At 39.8% G+C, this 20,804-nt stretch overlaps 1 protein-coding gene across 1 annotated transcript in view; it reads left to right on the top strand.

Annotated features, from left to right (window-relative positions):
* Window positions 1–4,220: 4,220 nt before the first annotated feature.
* The window catches only part of LOC109988390 (protocadherin-16-like), an 86,530-nt gene continuing 69,946 nt past the window's right edge, over window positions 4,221–20,804 (top strand). The window contains exons 1-4 of the mRNA XM_065963088.1: window positions 4,221–4,741; window positions 18,043–18,885; window positions 19,008–19,205; window positions 19,407–20,180. Of these exons, the coding sequence (XP_065819160.1) occupies window positions 18,061–18,885; window positions 19,008–19,205; window positions 19,407–20,180 (1,797 nt within the window). The 5' untranslated portion in view covers window positions 4,221–4,741; window positions 18,043–18,060. The remainder of the gene's footprint in view (window positions 4,742–18,042; window positions 18,886–19,007; window positions 19,206–19,406; window positions 20,181–20,804) is intronic.

The following is a 20,804-nucleotide window of genomic DNA, read 5'->3' as shown; positions in this document are numbered from 1 at the left end:
GAGGGCAAGTGAGAAAAGAGAAAAAAGCCAGTGAAAATCCCAACAGTGCTAAAAGTGTGAGAAGAAGAGATGAAGCTATCGAGCAATATATTTCAGCCTAGTTTCGTACTCTCCAGGATTGTAAAATGTTCAGCACACTTAATTCTGGCATGAATATAAAACTTGATGTTGAACTTTCATGAAGTTAATACTTTACTAAGAGCATTTTAAAGCACCCTTAAATAAAAGGGTCTCGCCATTCTATATATTTGAGTTACTCCATAGCTAAATGGTTCTAATGATTGTTTTAGTGAGCAGTGCATCACTGACACCAGCAAGAAATAAATAAATAGATGAATTAGAAAAATTGGATTCGTTCTCACAAGAGCTGTATTTCTCTCCTACCTCTTCTTCCTGTCAGGTATTTATCAACCATGTCAGCATTCAGTCTCGTTCTGTCTTCATATTCTTCTTTTTACTGTTTCTGAGGGAAATATCTAAAACTGGTCTCTTTATTATGTCTCCCAATCTTCTTGTTAACATCACACAGCCCATGAAGTGCCGTGTTATTTACTTTTTTTAATGAAAAACACATTTTGTTAAAATTACGTCTTGGGGTAGACATCATTTCATACACTGCTCTCAAATAATTTGGAGAAATTATGTTACAAACATCATTGTTGTAACCCTTACAATGCCAAAATGAAAAGAATCTTTGAAATTGTGGGTGAACTAACTGAACTTTAGCCGGTTAGAAAGAAATGGCTGAATAGAGGTACTGGATCTAGACCTGATTTCCCCCTGTTTACAACTTAGCATAACATTGAAACAGTTAGTGTTTGCTGGACTGTGTCAGGCTGGCCAGAGAGCAACATTTGTTACTGATCAATTTGATCTATTCAGTGTTTATAGTGGTCTTTCATGGAAAATATTGCTAAACGTACCCTTTGAGCTTTGCACTTTTCTGTGCTCACAAAAAAGTTAGAGGAAGCTTTTTCAATGAGGCTCCTAAAGTCAGGCAGTGATATTTTGGCCATGGGAAAGGAAGGTTGAGTTAAGCCACCAGTCTTTCCTCTCTTGGCACAGAAACACTGAGTGGAGCCGTGACCTCATCCCATCCTGCTGCACAGGAAAGGTGGATCAGATAGCTGCAGCAGACACCTGCGTGGACACAGAGTGGTATGTTTGGTTGATGGAGACAGACAGAGACAAAAATAAAAGTATGTGCAGTGCTCTGGATAGGAAAATAACTGAATCCAGATAGATGAAGTGATAACAGTTGAATGAAATAAGACATGGTGGAAACGGACACTTTTGAGATGAAGCTGCCAGAATATACAGAAATTGGAAATTATGTTATTTCAGACTTAGTTTCCAGAAGTTATTTCAGAGGAAAAAAAAAAAGTTTTATGATATAATATTCATCATCATTTGTTTTTAAGTGATGAAATCTGAAAATAAGCTTCAGTCCACTGCAAGTGCAAACATGCCAAATTGGCTAATTTGCTGCTTTGATTCACATCAGAGGCATCACAGTCCTGTGGTCAACCGTGTATGTAGCGCAGAGAGAGATGGACTCAGCCAACAAGTCCAATCATACAGCCAATACAGACAGCCCCTTCATTAGCTCCTAACCATGCATTTCAAAATGACCCCACCGCTACTTGTTAGCCTTCCATCATGTCACACTTACATTTATGTTGTGTTCATTGTGACCACATGTCCAAGAAAATCTAAATTGGTAACAGATAATGTTCAAAAGGCCCAGATTCATTCATTTAGAATTACTGCTCCATGGCTGCTGAATTAAACAGACATATTATGAATGCATGGAGTTGGAGCAAATTCAAGGCTTATCTAATACTTGACAGACTATTCATCTTGGAAATGTGCTAAAGATATGAAATGAGGACTGGGGTTATCATGGTCAGGCTGTGGGTCCTGGAGTTAGAAAGTCGGAACTCAAAAACTGGAACAATACAGGAGTCGAAAATTCTTTTGAAAGTTGTTCTTATGTGTACATGTATGTGTTTATGTGTAAATGTGTGTTAGACTGAAAGGCATTTTAAATTAACGAGTTTGTGTGGTTAGATATAAATTAAACAGTGGTTGCTTCCATCGTGGGGAGCCCCACCAAAAGTGTCACTTCTCGCCCATCTGCTATTGGTTTAAGCTGTGTAACTGCAACTCTGTGGTGCATTCAAGGTCAACGCTGAATAAAATCACATACACATACATAGATAGTAAAGCTGCACACATGCAAATACTCACTGACAAATGCTGAATCTACAAAGACACGGATGGATATGAGATGTGTGAAAGGAAATTTTGGCTCCTTAGGGAATCTTCTTTTAATCTCTTGGTACGTTTCTTATAAATTCAAGCATAAGCTAATAGCTTTCTGTTTTCACAGTTAATGTGTGGCTCAGAAAACTAAAAGACAGTATTGAAAACAGCATTGTGTTGATTTATTCACATTTATTATTACTTTAATTAGCTAAAAGGATTAAATTGTACCAACAGTGAATTGCATAAAGAGGAAAAAATTGAGATTTCAAAATAAACACATAAAGAAAATGTACTCTAATTGCTGTTTTACTCTGTCAAATTGGAAGCCTGTTTTCCCTGTGTTAGACAAAAGAAAATATGTTGTATTTAGTAATGACAGGGATTTCAGCTTATGTGAGGTAGCTAAACAAACTTTTTGTGACATAAATGGCATCTGATAAAATGACTTTTTGTGTATTGATCCATTTAATTTGAGGTGAAAAGTGATTAAAATGCACTTTAGACTACTCCTTATTGCCTTTTTCTTCTCTTATGTTTGAATTCAATCTAAATAAGTGTAAAGTATTGGTTTATGATTCTAATACTGCCATGATAGTTCACTTATTAGGGGACACCTGGTCAATATGATTGTTTGTTTTGTTCTTTTTGTTAAAAAGTATGATTGCTTTTTACATTCAGTTTTTATTTCAGCAGTTTTTTGTGCTTTTGTGCACGTCTCCTTTATTTATTTCTGGCCATCAGGTCATGGGCAATGTGGGTGAAAATAGAAATGTAATGGTTTAAAGATTAAATGTATCATTAACCTCTATTGACTGTAACATACAGGTACACACTCATGGGGCATTTGGTCCTCCAAAGCAAGAGGAGATGGATTGATTGTTGTCCTCGTCCACTGTCTCCACATGCAGACTCCCATCTCCACACCATGTCTCCCTCCTCTTGAGCTTTTCCTTCCTTGCTCTGCTTCAGTGATGCAGGTGGAGGCTTGACCTAAAACCTGGGGGTGATGAATGACTCTCATCTTGCTGATGCCTGTAGTCTGGAGAGTGTGTATGTGTGTCTGAACCTCGGCTCAGCCCGCTCTGCTGCTGCCTATTGTGGGTTATAGTCCCATGCTTTTATGTAAAACATTGGTAGATATAGTGCATATATTTATAATATAGATGTATGTACAGTATGGGCAATATTATTAGATGGATACTGCACTGGAAACATGGTGCATACATGCTAAGATGTAAGGTCAAAATAATGATAAGAACATTTATAACTATTATATGGTATAATATGACACAATAGGAAAGGATATGTTTTAATTTAAAACACATATCACACAACACAACCTAATTAACTTACATGTAAAGATATATTCAAGTAGGCAACTGAAAATATATACCTGACATTTTACGAGTATTTTTATTAGAATCTAAAGAAACATTCAACTTTTTTTCATGTAAACAAAAATAAACCCCAATAATAATCTTTGTGGTTCTTAAACCATAAAATAAAAATTAAAACCATAAAATAATATTCAAATAAAAAATTGGGCCTTTAAATGGTTTGTTAAATATGTGTGATGTCCTTCTAAATCATGCTATAACATGAAGTCATTATCCATTCAAAAAAGACAGAATAGCTGGCTCTAATGACTCATTTGCATTCAAATGATTGTGGCATGCTGTGCTAAACTCCTCCTTTGATGGTGCGCACCGCGCTCCTTTGTCTCAAAGAAAACTTCCACTGAACGGAGCTGGGGGGCACCAAAGTCTTCTCTCCAACCTACTCTCCCTCTGCGTACTCCTCACTTTACTCCACAGCCTGCCTCTCCTCTGTACCCCCTTTTGTGTTAGCTACCCGAATAAATTAGCAACCCAAGTCGGTGAGGGGAGGAGGAGAGTTGGAGGAAGGGGGGGGGGGGGGGGGGGGCTGGGCCTTGTGGCGGAGGAGTCGGCTTTCACTCGTTAGAGGTGCACAGACCCCTGAAGCCGCTGTGTATCAGCACACACATACACACACATACACACACGCCGTGTCTGAGTGACTGGATGCTGAGGGGGAGAAAACGAGGAGAAAAACGTTTAAGATCAGCCAGACAGCACAGCACTGCAGGGTTAAAACGGATCCTTTTTTTTTTTTTTTCCACAGACAGCAAAGAAATCGGAGAGCTTTCCAGCTGATCCAGACGCGCTCACCTGACACGGGGACGGAGACGCCGAAAAAGGACCATTCACTGGAGGAGTACCGGCTTCGAAAATTGGCGGAATTGGCTCAACAGTCATTTAAGTGGATATTATGTAAAAACAAACAAAAAAAAAAAAAGCCCAGTCCAGCTGGTCAGCACGGCTCCATTCAAGATTTTTGTCCCCTTGGATTGTCTGTCGTTGTGGGGGAGTATTGGAAACCCGTTTGCATACTAATCAGTGTTGGAGGACGATATCCAGAGAGCACTTCCAGAGCTACGGAGAGTCAGATGAATGTAAGTGACAGCTCTTTTATTTATTTATTTATTTATTGCATCTGATCAATTAGGGACAACGGTAAAGAAATCAGCCCTTGCCGGTTAGGAGCTTGATTCTCCATGTAAATGGGTGCACCCTGCATCTGCATCTGCACCTTGCAGCTCTTAGCTGCTATATAATGTAGGGAGACCGTATGAGAGGGACTACAATACCTTCATGAAATCAGAAGATCAAGGTGATGCAGCATAGCCTTATATTGGTAATCATTTATAGCCAAAAAAAGCAAAACAGTCAAAAGAGTGCCTTTTGAATTAAATGCTAAAAATAAAAGAGGGTTTAGGTAACAGGCTAGAATTTAGGCTTATGGAAATATTTAATAAGAGTTAGTCAGTGGCTTCCTCTCCAGGATTTCCATTTTACTGGGATTACACTTTGTTTTGGATGGAAGACTCAACCACTTAGTAGGAAACAGCACGGAGTGCATAAAGTGGGCCAGCATGGACTACTTTTTTGGATGACAGGGTTTAAAGAAGACTAGTGGAGGAAATTTTGAGAAATGTAATATTCCTTTGAGCAAGGGATAAGACCAGGAGCTACATATGGCCTTGCTCCCCTGATGATTCCTTTTTTTTGCCTGATTATGAAAACAGAACACAAAATTGCGGAGTGACTATCTCAGTAGACGGAATTTAGATTCAAAAACAAGAAGTCCAGGAGGTTTTTAGGTAGTTTTGATATCAGACAAATAGATTTTGGCACATGAAGTGTATTTTTAGCAGCCAGTTCTGCCTTTATATGTTTACATGTTCAAAAGTTAAATATGGGCACCAAGGGGCATATTTATGCACCTAACCACAACAGTTATTTCAGTCATATCTGGTGTCCGCAAGCATCCACAGCTCCTGGTTTTCTGCTGTTTTGAAGGATACGGATCTTTGCATTATTACACTATCCCCTTACATGGAACTGTGGGCTTCAGCTCTGCAAAAAAAACCCCCCAAAAAACAGTCAGAGTTTTTCTTGCAGAGTGATGAGGCGTGCAGCAAGACGTCTTCTAACAGGAAACATATGGATATTGGTTGGTGCGGCTGCTGCCGTGTAGAGCCTATGTTTGTACAAACAACTTATAATTACTGACATCAGCTGCTTAGCTGCAAGAAACTTTGATAACTTCCAGAGTTTAGTCAATTATGACATTTCTCGAGAGTTTAGATACTTCTTAAGTCATAATGTAGATTTAAAAAAAACAAAAAACATTTCAAGTTTGGCATTCATCTTTGGCAACAATTGGTATTCCCATTTACAACCTGCATTTTCAAGTCCTTCATTAAGTGTGACAAGGTTTAGAAGACTATTCATTCAGGTCAGAGTCAGGTCTCTTTGTAGGGTTTATCACCCAAGCAAACATCGCTGTTTACCTTGCACTTCCTGTGGTTCATTGTAGCTTAATGGATGTGCATGCACTGACTCCTACAGGGTCAAGAGCTTGGTTTCTCATTAGGCTGTGTCAGTCATCAATATACATCTCAGATAACAGTCTCTAATTTCTTTATATTACAACATTTTGGGACAGAATTGTATTCATTCTCTTAAATCCACCTCATTATATATTAGATTATTTTGGATGCATGTCAGTAGCTATATTGCTTCCAGCTTGGTTTGTTCTCTTTGTCTTATTCTTCGACTTGAATCTTGTAATCTTACATCTGACTCCTGTTGGGAAATACTTCAAAATCTCTGCTTAAGCTTTAATCAATTTAGCCTTTTCTCAAAATGAAATATAATACGACTACACACAGTCTTTAGGGATATGTCGTTGTTTATTCTCATGGTATTACTTTAGGGAATGTCCAAGTTTGGGCTTTATTCTTCTGAAACTCTCAAACAGTCTGGAGAGTTTACTTGAAATCAAAAAGATATACAGAGTAATCAAATAGCAAATTTACCACCCACACTGACACTGAAATCCTTCTTGCACTGTTTATTCTGCTGTCCTCTTTGTGACTCCCAAAAACCCCACATAAGAAGTAAAATTTGTCTTTTCAGTCATGTTCCATTATGTGCATGATTTTATCCTTTAACCGCTTTCTCACAGAGTCAAATGTCTGAATTCGTACAGAGACACTACACATGAAATATACTGTGTAGAAAATGTTGAAAGTGACGACTTTACTGTAAAATCTTCCTCAGTTCATCAACTCAAATCATGGCGTGCTGCCAAGAAAGAAACAGGGTAAAGACAGAAAGCATCTTCCCACCCAAATGTCGCAGCTCAAACAAAAATCTGTCTAATTGTGTCCCAAACTGTTTCCTGGGTTTTGTTTTGGGTTCAGCGTCTGAGTACAAATATCGGAAAGTGACTCAGAGACTCCCTCTCCCCGTCTCTCTCATAAACTCACGCACATTCAAGCATAGATACTACACACTTCTCTTTATAGCTGATCTTTCCTTACTCAATAATATTCCTAACATAACTTTGTACCCTATAACCCAAAACAAATCCCAATGCTTAAAATGCTACATTAGTAAAGAAACAGAGGCAAAAATACCATTTACCCGTCTTAATAAAACACTCATGCATACCTTAATGTCAAAGAAGGAGAAGATGACAGACAACAAAAACAAACATAAAATATTTGTTTCTCCTCCTTGGTTCCACAAGTGGTTAGCAAGTGGAAATATTTACCCTCCATCTTTCACTCACTGCCGATGCGAAGGGTTAGCGTTGGTGTTTTTACTTACCTCCAGAAGACCACCATTCCAAGAAATTACATACACCAAAGCCTCAATATTTAGGGGATTTCATGTTCAAGTTTAGTTGATAAGACGGCATGTGAACTGTTAAACTGCAATATTGCGTGAGGGAGTATCTTCAGTTTCCTGGAAAGCTACTTGTGTTTGCATCATCCATCCACAGTAAGGCCAGGCGGTTATTATTAGCTTTAGTAGTAGACACGGAAAATAAGATCCCCATTGATAAGGAATCCCCTTCGCTGATTGCTCCACATTTCATTCGATCTACCCTAAGGGGATCCTTGGTTGCCATGGGAGCCACCATCACCAAATCTTGCTGTGATAACATTTGTGATATTAAATTACACCATAGTAAAATTTTAGTTTTGTGTGTGATTAAGTGCACAGAAAGTCTTACACCAAATTTCTAAGCTGTAATTGAATTGATGCATTATAATTTATCGAATAACAAAAAGCAAATAAGGAAAGGTAAAGGCATCAAGTTGTTATTTATCACATTTATTTTTGCTGGCTACCATACTTGCTTAGCAGTGACCAACCATGCTTTGCTTCTTCTTTTTTTTTTTTTACTTCATCCTTGCTTCTCCAGCTTTTGGAGATATTGTTTGAATTATGTGTTTCATACTTTGCAATTTGTGGTCATGGTCATGTTTTTATTTAAAAGGCAATCTGGCAAAAAGACTCCATCCCAGATATATTATCATCCTAAGTGTTCAGTCACCTTCCAACTTGGACTGAAGCATATTTTCTGACTATATGCTGCTGTCTTTCCTCTGGGGAAATACAGATCTTACCTTCCTACTTCCATTACAAAGAGCCGTCTATCTGCTGCTCTGTGGAAGATATTACTCAATGACCGACTCAGCCAATCAAAGGAAATGACTGGAGTCTCCTGTCAGACGCAGCGTGATTGACTAACTGGAGTTTTGAGATGGTGCACTTCCAATTTCTGTTTGTTCTGAGTCCAACTTCTGAAGTAATTGCCTTCATCATTCTTCATGGTCCCTGTCCAGGAAGTAGGGATCCAGCTAGGATAATGAACAGGTCAGCTGAATGGGAAAGACTACAAACTCCTAGCCCAAAAAAAACAGAAATCTCTCAGTTCTCAAATTTGACAACAAATATTGATCCAAACTGGCCTGCATAGCTCAACCACTCCTTAAACTGGCCCATTATCAGGATTGTGGATAATGACTACTGGAAATAGGTTGTTAATATATTACTGGAGCAAGCTGCAGATGGAAGTCCTCTAAAGCCTGGTGTTGTCTCGAGTTTCTCCACCATGAGTTGGACCTGTGACACCAGATCCCGAGTGCCAAAGTGCGGCAAGATCGTTGGAAGTCTGGGTTTCTCATTGTTTCAATAGATGGAAGGAGAAAGTCATTTATTTCTTTACCTGCATGTAGACAGGCAAGCAGTTAGCCTTTGGATATAGCTTTCAGTTTGATGGAAATATCTCATTATAGGTCCAAACAGTGATGAATTCCATCGGCAATAAATCTTTTTATTGTTTTCCAGAATAATAGATTTACCATGTGTTGTACAATGTGTCAAACAACCAACAATCCAAACCATCAGACAATTATCCAACATACAATTATGTAAAACAAAGTAAAAATGAATTGATGTTGTTTCAGCACGTTCTCCCAGTCTGCCAGCAGATACATTTCTTAGATCTTTTGAATTATTCCTGCTCATGGAGAGGACAACTGATGCAGGCATTTATGCAGTATACAGTATGAACATGTTTCTGAATGAAGGGATCCATTAATTTCATTAGTCACATGAAGAGATAAATGTGGGAATTGCTCAGAGCAAAGATGAATGAAATGTTGAATGGTATGCCCATCTGGGAGCTTGATGGATGGGAAGTGTCTGAGCTCTAAGGCAAGCGAGTTGAGCCAATAGAGGAAGGGATAGCCAGTCTGTGTAGTGTCTCATGTGTTTTTAATGAAGTAAGTGAGATGATCTGAGCTCCTGGTAACTTCAAACACTCGCAGCAGGCTGTGAGCTGCATGTAGGGCATCGCAGCTCAGGTAGTGTTATGCAAGTTAAAAGATCCAGAGAGTGGATGCGTTGTGTGAGACAATAGGATAGTGAAGTAAACATGTGGGTCTTTATCATTTTCAGATTGAAAGCAAAAGCTTTCAGAAAGTTTCAAGTTTTATTTATGATTGATATTTTGTCAGGGGATCAAAATGAGTTAATTTTTCAGTTTGAGCATCAAACACAGCAGTCACATCCTGGCCTTTTTTATCATTATTTCATTGGCTGATCATTAACTGATGAGCAGCGATGTCTCTTTAACTCTCCAGCGCAAATTAATACAAAGACAGACAGACTTAATTCCCAGGCTTACCACAAAAAACTATAACAGAGTAACATGATACAAAGGCATTCTCTTGGAGAGCAGCTGTTGGAGCACCGACTAACCCGAGAGTTAAAGGAGAATTTAATAACTAATAAGCCAAGTTCTGAGTTAGAGATGAGTAATTACAGATTTTGATAGTTTCCAAGATCTGTCAGCCAAAGAACCAGAAACCAACTCCTTCCCAGACAGGGAGATGAAGCCCGTTCCCCCTGGAAGAATCTGACCTCTTTTTACCTTCAAGATATGTAAGCTGGCACTCAACTGAAATTTGTATTACTATGATTAACATTAACATTTACAGTAACAATAACATGATCCGATAAAACCTTGTACCAGCTTTGCAGTAAGACGATAATGCTGATTATTTCATTGGGTGGAATCAAACAAAAGATTAAAGTGTGATGTGTGTGTTTAAGTTCCAAGATATGTCATTGGTTTCTTTTTCTCTCTCCTTGTTTTGGCTATCAGTTTGTTTTGTCTTTGGGCTTAGCCTTTGTTTCTTTGTGAACAAATGCTTTGAGTCTTCTGATTTGGCCCTGTGTGTGTTTTTATGCGTGCTTGTTTAAGTGGGGTCATCATTGTGGGGACATAAAGCATACCACTTTAAATACTAACTTACTTAACCAAGACCTTAACTTTGTGTTTGCTGCTTTTAATGCAAGTCTAAAACACAATGTGCTGCCAAATGAAGCCATTAAGCTTTAATGTCCTCCACATTCACTCCTAATAAGAATATTTCCGGATGTTTAATTACTTCCAGTCAGATTTTTGTTACATTGGGCTAAATTACGGGAATCTTCCAGGAAAAACAAACAAACAAGCCAAATCATACAAAACAAAGCATTGTATTTGAACACGTTTAAGTGCATTTGTCCCAGTTTCAACAGTGAGGTGATGTTTTACGGAGAGTAATAGATTTGGTTCAGATCAGCAACATGCCCTTGTGAGACATAAAAACATGTTCTGAGAAGGGGTTGGGGCAGATGAGTGATGGTGGATGGTAGCCGCTGCTTCCCCTTCAGCTTTTGCTTTTAAATTAAAATCTCCTATTTCTCAATGGTCTTATTCTTCATCTTCTCTTAATCATACATAATTACACACGTAGTCTTCTTTTCAGCAGTGTCGGGAGTAATGCATCACTTGGTGTGAGCTTTTTGTCTCGGAAATACTGACATTCATTTTGTACTGCTTCTGTTCAACGACAAGAATAAAGTGGTGAGTTGTAGTCTATGTGCAGGAAAGACAACTTTGTCCACATGTAGAACAGTAGTTCTAATCTCCTAAACAACCTAGCTAAACAACATGCTACATTTTAAATCACTACCAGCTCCAAAATCAAGGTATGTTGTTGATGGCATGCTTCACATATCACCTGCTGAATCTGTTGCCTTCAGAGAACTAATTAGAAAAAGACCTAAATTTTATCTGAAATGTGCAAGTTGTTTCCTATCATACTGTGACAGCAACACTAAATAATGGCTTAATCTGAGTATTTAATCAAAAAAACCCTGCTAAAGTTACTAGTTACCTTTATAATGGAGTAACTCTTTACTTAGGAGTAACTGAAACAAATTTTTACAAATTTTAACCTGCCCATTACTGCTCTTCAGAGAAACAAACCTCACTGTATTTCCACTTGGTTGTATGGCCTTTGTATCTTAGTGAATCACCTCTGGCTGTGTTTTCACTTGCCCCTCTGGTTCACTGATCGTTCAGGGGGTACATTTTTTATGTGTGTGTGTGCGCGAGTCTGTGGGTTTGTGTTTCAGCCCTCACTCAGACTCTGTTAGAATTCTTTTCAGCCTCTTTCTGTCTCTGTCACTGTTGTAATCTTTTTCAAGGAAACCTCATTCAAAATCCAACTTCTTTTCAGCATCTAGTTCCTCTACTTTTTTCTCTTTAAATGTACTTTTACTTTCTCCTGCCGGTCTGTTGGGCAGTTAAATCTAGGACGGTTTGTCACAGGGGACCTGATGGAAGTGTGTGTTACTGTATTCTAGCTTGACATCCTATGTGTGTGTAAATAAACAAATCCAAGTCACTACACCAGGTTTGAATTGTTATGCTCCTGCTGCTGCTGCAGAGTCTTTCGCTGTTGTTTTCCTCCAACTAATATCCCTATGGAGTTGAGTTACACTGTTAGTGAGGAGATGCAAAACACAAGTGTAGCATGACTTTCTGTTGAAGTAGAATATTGAATTCAATCTGATTTGATAACGTCAACGCAAAGCTGCAGAATACATTGAGAAATGTAGTCTATTTTTTTAAACTCAGAGGAATTAACATTACCAATGGCTAAGAAGAGCTCTAGGAACCTGATAATGTTGTAAGCTCAGAATTACTTTATTGAACAATATCTTCAATAGCACTGAACCCCAAATAAGGAAAAAAAACAAGTACAATGGTGGCTGCATGGTATTTTATGACTGAAAATAAGACAACATTTTAACCTAGTTTTCATTGCATTGTTTTACATCCGAATAAGAGTATGGAGCCAAACCAAGAGAACAATTCATTACTCTATAATTACCATTCGATTGGTAAAAAACAAACAAAGCTATTCACTTAGTTGAGTCATCTTTTTGAAATTATTTCTGTTCTTCATGATAATAAAACAAAATTGCAATTCTTAAACGGTTACTAAAGAGGGCTATAACCAGAGTCTAAGTTGGATCCTTCAAACACACTGTGAGCTATGATGACGTGGTCCCTTGACTCCAACCACTCACCTCCCCTCGCTCTCTGCAGCCTCACTGATGTCAGTGACATCAACATTTATGTAGGAAATAGGTCATAAAATAAAACTCCGGAGGAACATTTCATGGACAGAATAAAAACAAAAGCTTTCACAGAGTTGAGGTAAACTGGGGAACATGTTACAGTGAAGTTCTTTGGCACTAGACTTTGTAATCCATGATATCTTTCTGCATTGGAGGAGGACATTAGATGATCAATTAGAGGATACAATATGCTAAAATCCGAAAACCTTGAAGCATTACACTACATGAGATTACTATTGACATAATATCATGAATGCGTGTTGCCAATATTGTGATTAATGTGCACTGTCCTAATTTAATAAATTCAATAAATACATAAAAAATTGCGGGCATCTTGCTGGATAAGTTGTCATTATTTATTAGATCAAGCAATTGAGCTTCAGCAAAGTGGCAGGGAACCGTCCCCCCATATCATAATTAATTCAAACTTACCTACTTGCATTCTAGCAGACTTCACAACCTGATAGGTTGGGTTTCTCAGGTTGTGAGAGCTTTTACGCCTGCAGGTTTCCCTTGGGTGGGGGAACCCAATTATGCTACCCAGTCATGAACTCTCTAAGGGCAAAGTAGTATTAATATTGATTGTGTTTTGGTGCCGCACGTGCATGTATATTTTAGAGTGTGTGCAAGTGTCCAGACATGCGGTCGTCTGGCTGTCTGAGGGGCCGGTGCTACCATCTTTTCAATCATTGTGTGAGGGTTGATTCAATTTGAATTGAGTCAGTTATGTAAATAAATTCAAACTGATATCTACATTAAATGTGTAGTCTCAACTGGAGAATAAGCAAAAGAGGGACAAATAAATAACAGGTGATATAAAAACAGACACACCCAACACACATGTAGTTACAGAGCTGGTGACAGCTGTGGTTTGAAAACGGGACGTCTATATCCAGAGATCCGGGGAAAGGCCACTCAAGGCGAGACGGGGGTCATAGTTTCTCCCCCCCCCCCAAACACACACAAACCCAAACTACATGAAAACTGAGATGCAAAAGCATTCCTCCATCCTCAACCCCCCGCCAGACTCTCAGCCCTCCCTCTTGTCACAAAGCCTTTTATTGCTACAGATGGCTGCAGCCTGTTTCACCACAATCTAGCCTAACCTTTCATTCCCAGTCATTTGAAGATTTGGTGTTTTTTCAGCCATCCTGTAATTGCACACTTGCAAAGAAATGTCACAAAAAGGACTATGTTACATTTTCAAATTGCACCAAAATGACATACCTTAACACCACATATAGCAATACATGCGTGACAAGATCTAAAAAGAAGATTTTCAAAATATAGAAATTCCCCCATAAATCCAAGTTTTGCAGTTGGGGGTTTTTAATATGGAAGGCAAGGTTGTTTCCAGTATCAGTCCTTATGTCCGGCATAATTCTGTTAACTTGTCCATTTCATTTTGACAGCTTCTCCCTGTATTCTTTCTCCTGTCTGACTTCTCTGTCAATCACAGATTAAGGCCAATGTTTGTTCTGGGTGACGGAGAAGCAGTTGAAACCCTCAGTAAGAAGATGCCAACTATTTATAGGCAGTGCCAGACCTCTCAACCGCTGAGAAGCTTTGTGTATGCAATTCTTTGCAGTCCGATCAAAGCAACCAAAACATGGCAAAGATAGAAAAATTGAAATTTTTTAGTCAGAACTTTCGTGACTTTGACTTCTGTTTCGCTTGGCTATAGCTTGCTATGGTGTGCCCAGCTCGATCTGCTAAATCCATTAGAGGGGACGGACAGAGGGAAGGAGGAGGGACAGACAAGTGAGGGATATTTTAGATAAAGAGGCCTGTTAAGACTTGGCACTGCATGATTAAAATTTACTCCTCAAAACTGAGATTTGACAGCATAAACACACTCACACACATCCTCATGCTATTCTTTTTTTTTTAAAATGGTCCCATCCTATAGAAAATACTATGGTTGTCTGTTATTTGGTAACAGCACTTAGGAGCGGAGGCCCATGTTTGAGGCTTTGAGGCTAGCGCACAGCAGAGCCAGATTATGGGGGTGCAATGCCAGATAATAATGTGGCTGAGACTGCACGGAGCCCGCCGGCTCTGCCCTCCCTGTCAATGTGGTCGCACAGAGATGATGTCACTGCCTGTATTCACATGTGTTGTTGCAGGCATATGAAGGCAAGGACTGAAAAAGTGACAAGTCACATAGGTGGAAATATGTCATTGGTAACATTTGACCTCTGTTTTGTCCATTTTTACATGTTTTTGGTGAAAGTATAGACTTGAACCAGCGTTTACCATTATTAACATAATGTTATAAAGAGTGCCACTAGAGGGAGTGAATCAGGTGGATGTCTTTCACTCCACTGGCCCTCTGTTTAAGCCAGTTTCCTTTCAGCATGAGTTATATTTTAACTCTCCATTCCTCATCGGATTGTGTTGTCCAGAGAAAACACAAGTGCATTACAGCACACGTCAAAGGGGAGATGAAGTCATGGACTGACTGCTCATTGACATTGACAGATCGCAGCAGTGAGGTCTGTTCATCAATATAACCTTTCACTGACACTCAGCTGAAGCAATGATGGAGAGAGAGCGAGAGGACGTAGACAGACACACATACACACTCACATACGTTACAGAACACCCTTTCTGACTTGGTTTTTTGATCACAAGTTTCATCTACACCGCTCAGTGGTCCCTGAGGCCGCCAAGCCAAAGAAAACTGTAATCACTCCTCAGAATAAAACTTTTCTATTGTGTCCCAGATCTCCCTTTTTCCATCCCTCTGCTTTGTTCTTTTTTTGTTGCTCTCCCTGGTGTTCTCAGTGGCTGCATTATGGCACTGTACTGTGGGTTCATTTCGTCAGAGCGGGGTCTCCAAAGACTCTGACTCAGCAGTTGGGTCGTAGGGTTTCTTTTCATCATCACACCCTTAATTGTTCCTGTCAGACTTCTTCTTTCAACTTTTCTCCTTTTTTCTCTTTCCATTCTGCTCTTGTTTAAGACCAACAGTCCCACAGATACAAACACTCCCAACTTCATGACACAAAAACAAACACACACAAAAAAGTTAGGGCGTGTATATGGAGGCTGTGCTCAGTCTAGCTCTGTTTCCCTTTTTTAGGTAGGACTGCAGCAGCAACTGTGCAAAGCAGCCGTCTGGACCACATGGAAAGGTCAGGGACCATACCAGAGGGGCTAGCATCAGTGTCCTTCTCCCTGTCCCAGTGGAGCTATAGACTTTATTAATCTGTCCTCCCCCATGGCATCATAAAGAACCCAGGAGGTCAGGGTCAGTGAAACGGCTGGTGGGGATGGATGATTGAAGGAGGCTTTATAAGACATAAAATAATGTTTTTTATTCCTTTACATGTCATGAGAAATACAAGCAGTCTTTTTAAAGCCCATGCAAAACAAAACACATGACTTAAATAGCATTAATGTATGAGATTTCAATAATGATTAGTGTTTTGCTGAAATAAATATGTTTTAACCAAATAGTATTTTTCAAACTTCAGACTTGACAGGAAAGGAATAAGAAACAGGAAAACGAGTACAACAAAATTCTTACAGGACAAACATTATGTCCCCCTTAAAAGGAATACTTATTCGAGGGCAATTGCAATCAAATAAGCTTTTATCTAGTAGAAGGAATCATTTTTGTTGGTCTTACTGACAGCCTTACAGAAGTCAGCCTTTACACTGGTCTACAAGAAGGTCAGTCGATGGTATTTTTTCACATATGTGAGTGTGAATGCTTCAATTCAACTTGTGTGCAAAACTGCAGCCGACAGCAGGCCGGCTTTCTCTCTAGAGGTGGAAGACATTCCTGAAGTTAACTGTCCAGTTTATACATGCACATGGGGAGTGATTGTCTGGGTGAAAATGGCCGGTTGGCAAAGACCAACACCCTCCAATGACAACCAACGTCTGTCTGCTACTGGATCTTTGCCTGAATCAAACATTTATAGTTTTCAACATTTGTACCAAACAAGGGCCCATAGAGCAAGGATTTTCAACAACTAGTTTATTTACAGGTATATCTAGTGATTTATGTCTAAGATTATTAAACTGCATCCCCCTATCTCCAAATGTGATGAATGAGATATTTCCAGGCTGTATTGTTTTCCTCATTACAGGATGTTTTGAAGAGTAACATGCTTCATCAATCTTCCTAAGTAAATACATGCAGAATCAACTGATCTCATTTGAAGCATTACCTAAATATTTATAATACTCATCAAGAGGAAAAACATGCATCCAACTTTTAAGACTTTTACAGGGTTCAATATGCCCAAACTGTTAAGATTTTTCTGGAATTATGCAGTACTGTGCAAAAGTATGTGTGTCAATCTGGGTTCAAATACCATTTGCAAATAATTATTGCTGTTTGTTTAACTTACTTCAAGTACCAGATGTTGGGGTTTGCAGTAGAATAATTTGACAGTGTCAGGTGAGTTTTAGATAGCCTTTTAAACTGTAGTGATTTTCTGTTCTGTAGTCAATGTGCCATCTGATGAGACATATATGACTTCTACATGCTCAGCAGTTTAGGCACCCACACAATTTATGGCAAAATGCGTTTGACCCTGTTCTTATGCGTGACTTTGTGGATAGTTTATGTATGTGTTCATGATTAGATCCAGTCTGGGACTTAAAAGATTGATTCAGCGTTAGCACGAGGATGATATTATCTATATGGATTTGAGCATGATTTAAGGTATGGGGAACTTCAATGCTAAGCTTAGTCTTAAATGGTTGCTTTTCCCCATAAAGGATCTGCTGAAGCAGCCATAGACTAACTTTCCCATGCATTCCATGTATTTGGGAGAGTGTGCATATGCGTGTAAGCGTTTGCGATCATCATATGAAAATCCTCCAAATTCAGAGAAAAGATCTTGATGCCTATTTCAGTGTCTTTAATGAGTTTTCCCTCAGGATTCCAGTTTGTGACTGCTCTAAAAACGTGCTCACTCAGTTAGTAAAACTTGCTATCCTTCAGATAAATATAGTTTATGGTTCTGTCCTCATTGTGGTAGAAGCCAATGTGGATCCTGGACAGATTTAAACTTCCATTTTCATGCTCTAGCAAATCTTTTTGATCCAGCTGAAAAGTTTCCAAAACATTATGTATATCCCTTTTCAGGCAAAAGAAGCTGAAATTCACCAGGCAGGGTGTTTAATATAAGTTTTAGATTGTAAATGTGTTAGCTCATTGTCACGCAAGGATTTACATTCTCATTTAAAAAAAAAAAAAAAGCTTTCTTTTTGTACTCAGAATCTGAGTGAATTTTCAATATGTTCTGAAATAGTCAACCAAAGAACATGTTCAATTGCTTAATACACGGATCATAAAATATTTCTGTACTTGCAGAAATCTTTTCTCTGGATGATAATTGTATTTTTCTCTTTCTTCTTTCTTTTCCTCCCTTTATTACTTTTTTCCCTGCAGGTGTAGCACAACCCAGCCATGCCGATAAGTAAAGGGCCTAGACAGAGGGCGTTGGTCAGCAGACCCTGTGTGTGTTCAAGTCATCGGCGATGGAAGACATCCTTTTATTTCTGCATCGTGCTTGTTCTTTTCCAGTCTACAACTGTCCTTGGAGCCCTTGAACTCCAGCTGGATGAAGAACAGCCAGAAGGGACCATTGTTGGTGACATCAGTGCTGGGTTACCGCCTGGTGAAAGTGCAAGTCTTTACTTCATCTCCGACCATGAGGGCACAGGTGTTGGCAATGATCTCAACATTGATGAAACCACTGGAATCATTTCCACTGCGAGGCGTCTGGACCGTGAGCAGAGGGACCACTATAGTTTCATTGCAGTAACAATGACAGGAACCACAATTGAGGTGTCAATCACTGTAAATGACATCAACGATCATGCACCTGTGTTCCCCAAAAAGAAAGCTGTTTTAAAGATCCCAGAACACACAGCAGTGGGGACAAGATTCTCCCTGGAGCCTGCAACAGATGCAGACAAGGACCAGCTGACCACCCAAGGCTATGCTATTCGAGAGGGAAATGTAGGCCAGGCATTCAAATTGGAGACCAAGAGAGCTGCCAACAAGGTGCTGTATCTTGACTTGGTGGTCAATGGACTGCTTGACAGGGAAAAACGCTCATCTTACACCCTCGTTCTGGAGGCCTTTGATGGTGGCTCACCCAGAAGGATGGGATCCATGACTCTTGAGGTGACTGTGACTGACATCAACGATCATGCACCGGTCTTCAATCAGAGCAGATACCATGCGATTATCTCCGAGAGTCTCCCACAAGGCAGTAGCATCCTACAGGTCAGTTCAGTAATTGCTAGTGTTCCGCTTGTAACTTTTACTGCAATAAAAGTTCCAAATTCTGTAAATCCAGACAGTTAAATTGATTTTAATTTAAGTGTTTGACTATCCTATTTTTGCAGGTGTTTGCTGCAGATGAGGACGAGGGCGATAATGGTCTTGTCCTCTATGAGATCAACAGGCGTCAGAGTGACCCTGACCGCTATTTTGTGATGGATATCAAGACTGGGGTCATCACTCTCAATAGGCCCCTGGATTATGAACTGAAGAGGGTCCATGAACTGGTGGTTCAGGCAAGAGATAATGCAAGTCACCCTGAGGTATGGTAATTCCTTGCTGTGCTTTAAGTTTAAATATGCAAAGTTGAATGAATGCTTATACTGCTGAAAGTGTGCTTTACACTTCATTCCTACTTGGTTTTCTAAAATTAAACATTAATAGATTCCCGTAAAACAGAAATTCATGGGCAACACCACTTTATTTCAGGACGAAGTAACACCCTTCATTCACTGTTTTCCCAGGTGACCAATGCTTTTGTAACCATCCATGTCCGTGACTACAATGACAACCAGCCCACCATGACCATCATCTTCCTCAGTGAGGATGGCTCTCCAAGGATCTCTGAAGGGGCCCAACCCGGCCAATATGTAGCTCGGATATCTGTCACTGACCCTGACTATGGAGAGTATGCCAATGTGAATGTGTCCCTTGAAGGGGGTGATGGGAAGTTTGCTCTTACAACCAAGGATAGCATCATCTACCTGATATATGTGGACCAGGCCTTGGACAGAGAGGAACGAGATTCGTATGACCTCAGAGTTATGGCAACAGATTCCGGCACACCTCCTCTCAGAGCGGAGTCGTCTTTCACCATTCAGGTGACTGATGTCAATGACAACCCCCCTCTGTTCGACCAGCAGTCCTACAGACAGACTATTCCTGAGGTTGTCTATCCTGGCTCCTTTGTTCTCCAAGTAACTGCCAGGGACAAGGACCAGGGCCCCAATGGGGACGTGATATACAGCCTCCTCAAGGGCAAGAACTCTCACTCCGATTGGTTTTCCATTGACCCAGTCACTGGGATCATTACCACAGCAATGGCTCTGGATTTTGAATCAGAGCCAGCACCAAGTGTGACTGTGGTTGCGACGGATAGTGGCAAGCCGCCACTTTCATCCACAGCAAAGGTGGACATAGTTCTGCAGGATGTTAACGATAACACACCTGTGTTCTCCAGCAATTTCTACAATGCATCCATCAAGGAGAACACTCCATCAGGGACCTGCTTCTTAGAGGTAAGAAAACCCCTGAAGAATTTTCTCCACACTCTTCTGTCCCTCAGTTTTACTCCACTCTGTATCTTGTAGGGAAACTGCTGTTTTTAATTCTCAGGGTGCTCAATCTTGCAGCGTGTTGGCCCCAACACTATTGTCCTACATATGCAGCCAAAGCCATATTCACTGTCTCTCTTGTACACCCATTCCTTTCTTCACTCTATCTTTTCACTTACACCCTCCCTGTAAGCCCTCCATGATTACTTTTCTGGCAAAAGCCTGATAGATACAGTAATATAAATGAGTCTGGAAATCAATGTCATGTCTGAAGTGAAAAGCTGCCTCAATGTCCTTCTCCTTTTGGAAAAAGATGCTGCACTTGGAAGAACTGATGCTTTGTGATGTGATTCATAAAAAATAGGCTTTTACCGGAGAAGCAGAGCCATTCAATGTGTCCATTAAGAGGGAGAAAAGATTTATAAAATGTTGAAGACAAATGAAACAGCTAGAGAGAGGCAGGGAGGGAGAGTTCACCTGCATTCCTGAAGCTGCTGTGAGGAGATTTACTCTTTTTGCCGCTATGTCCTCTCTCTAACCTCATTTGGTTGTCATGGTTACAAAGCCATCAGCGTAGGGTGAGGTCTG

The sequence above is a fragment of the Labrus bergylta genome, chromosome 14, assembly GCF_963930695.1.
Source record: "Labrus bergylta chromosome 14, fLabBer1.1, whole genome shotgun sequence".
NCBI lineage: Eukaryota > Metazoa > Chordata > Actinopteri > Labriformes > Labridae > Labrus > Labrus bergylta.
The sequence above is the reverse complement of the archived record's forward strand: the minus strand, read 5'-3'. Positions and strand labels throughout refer to the sequence as shown.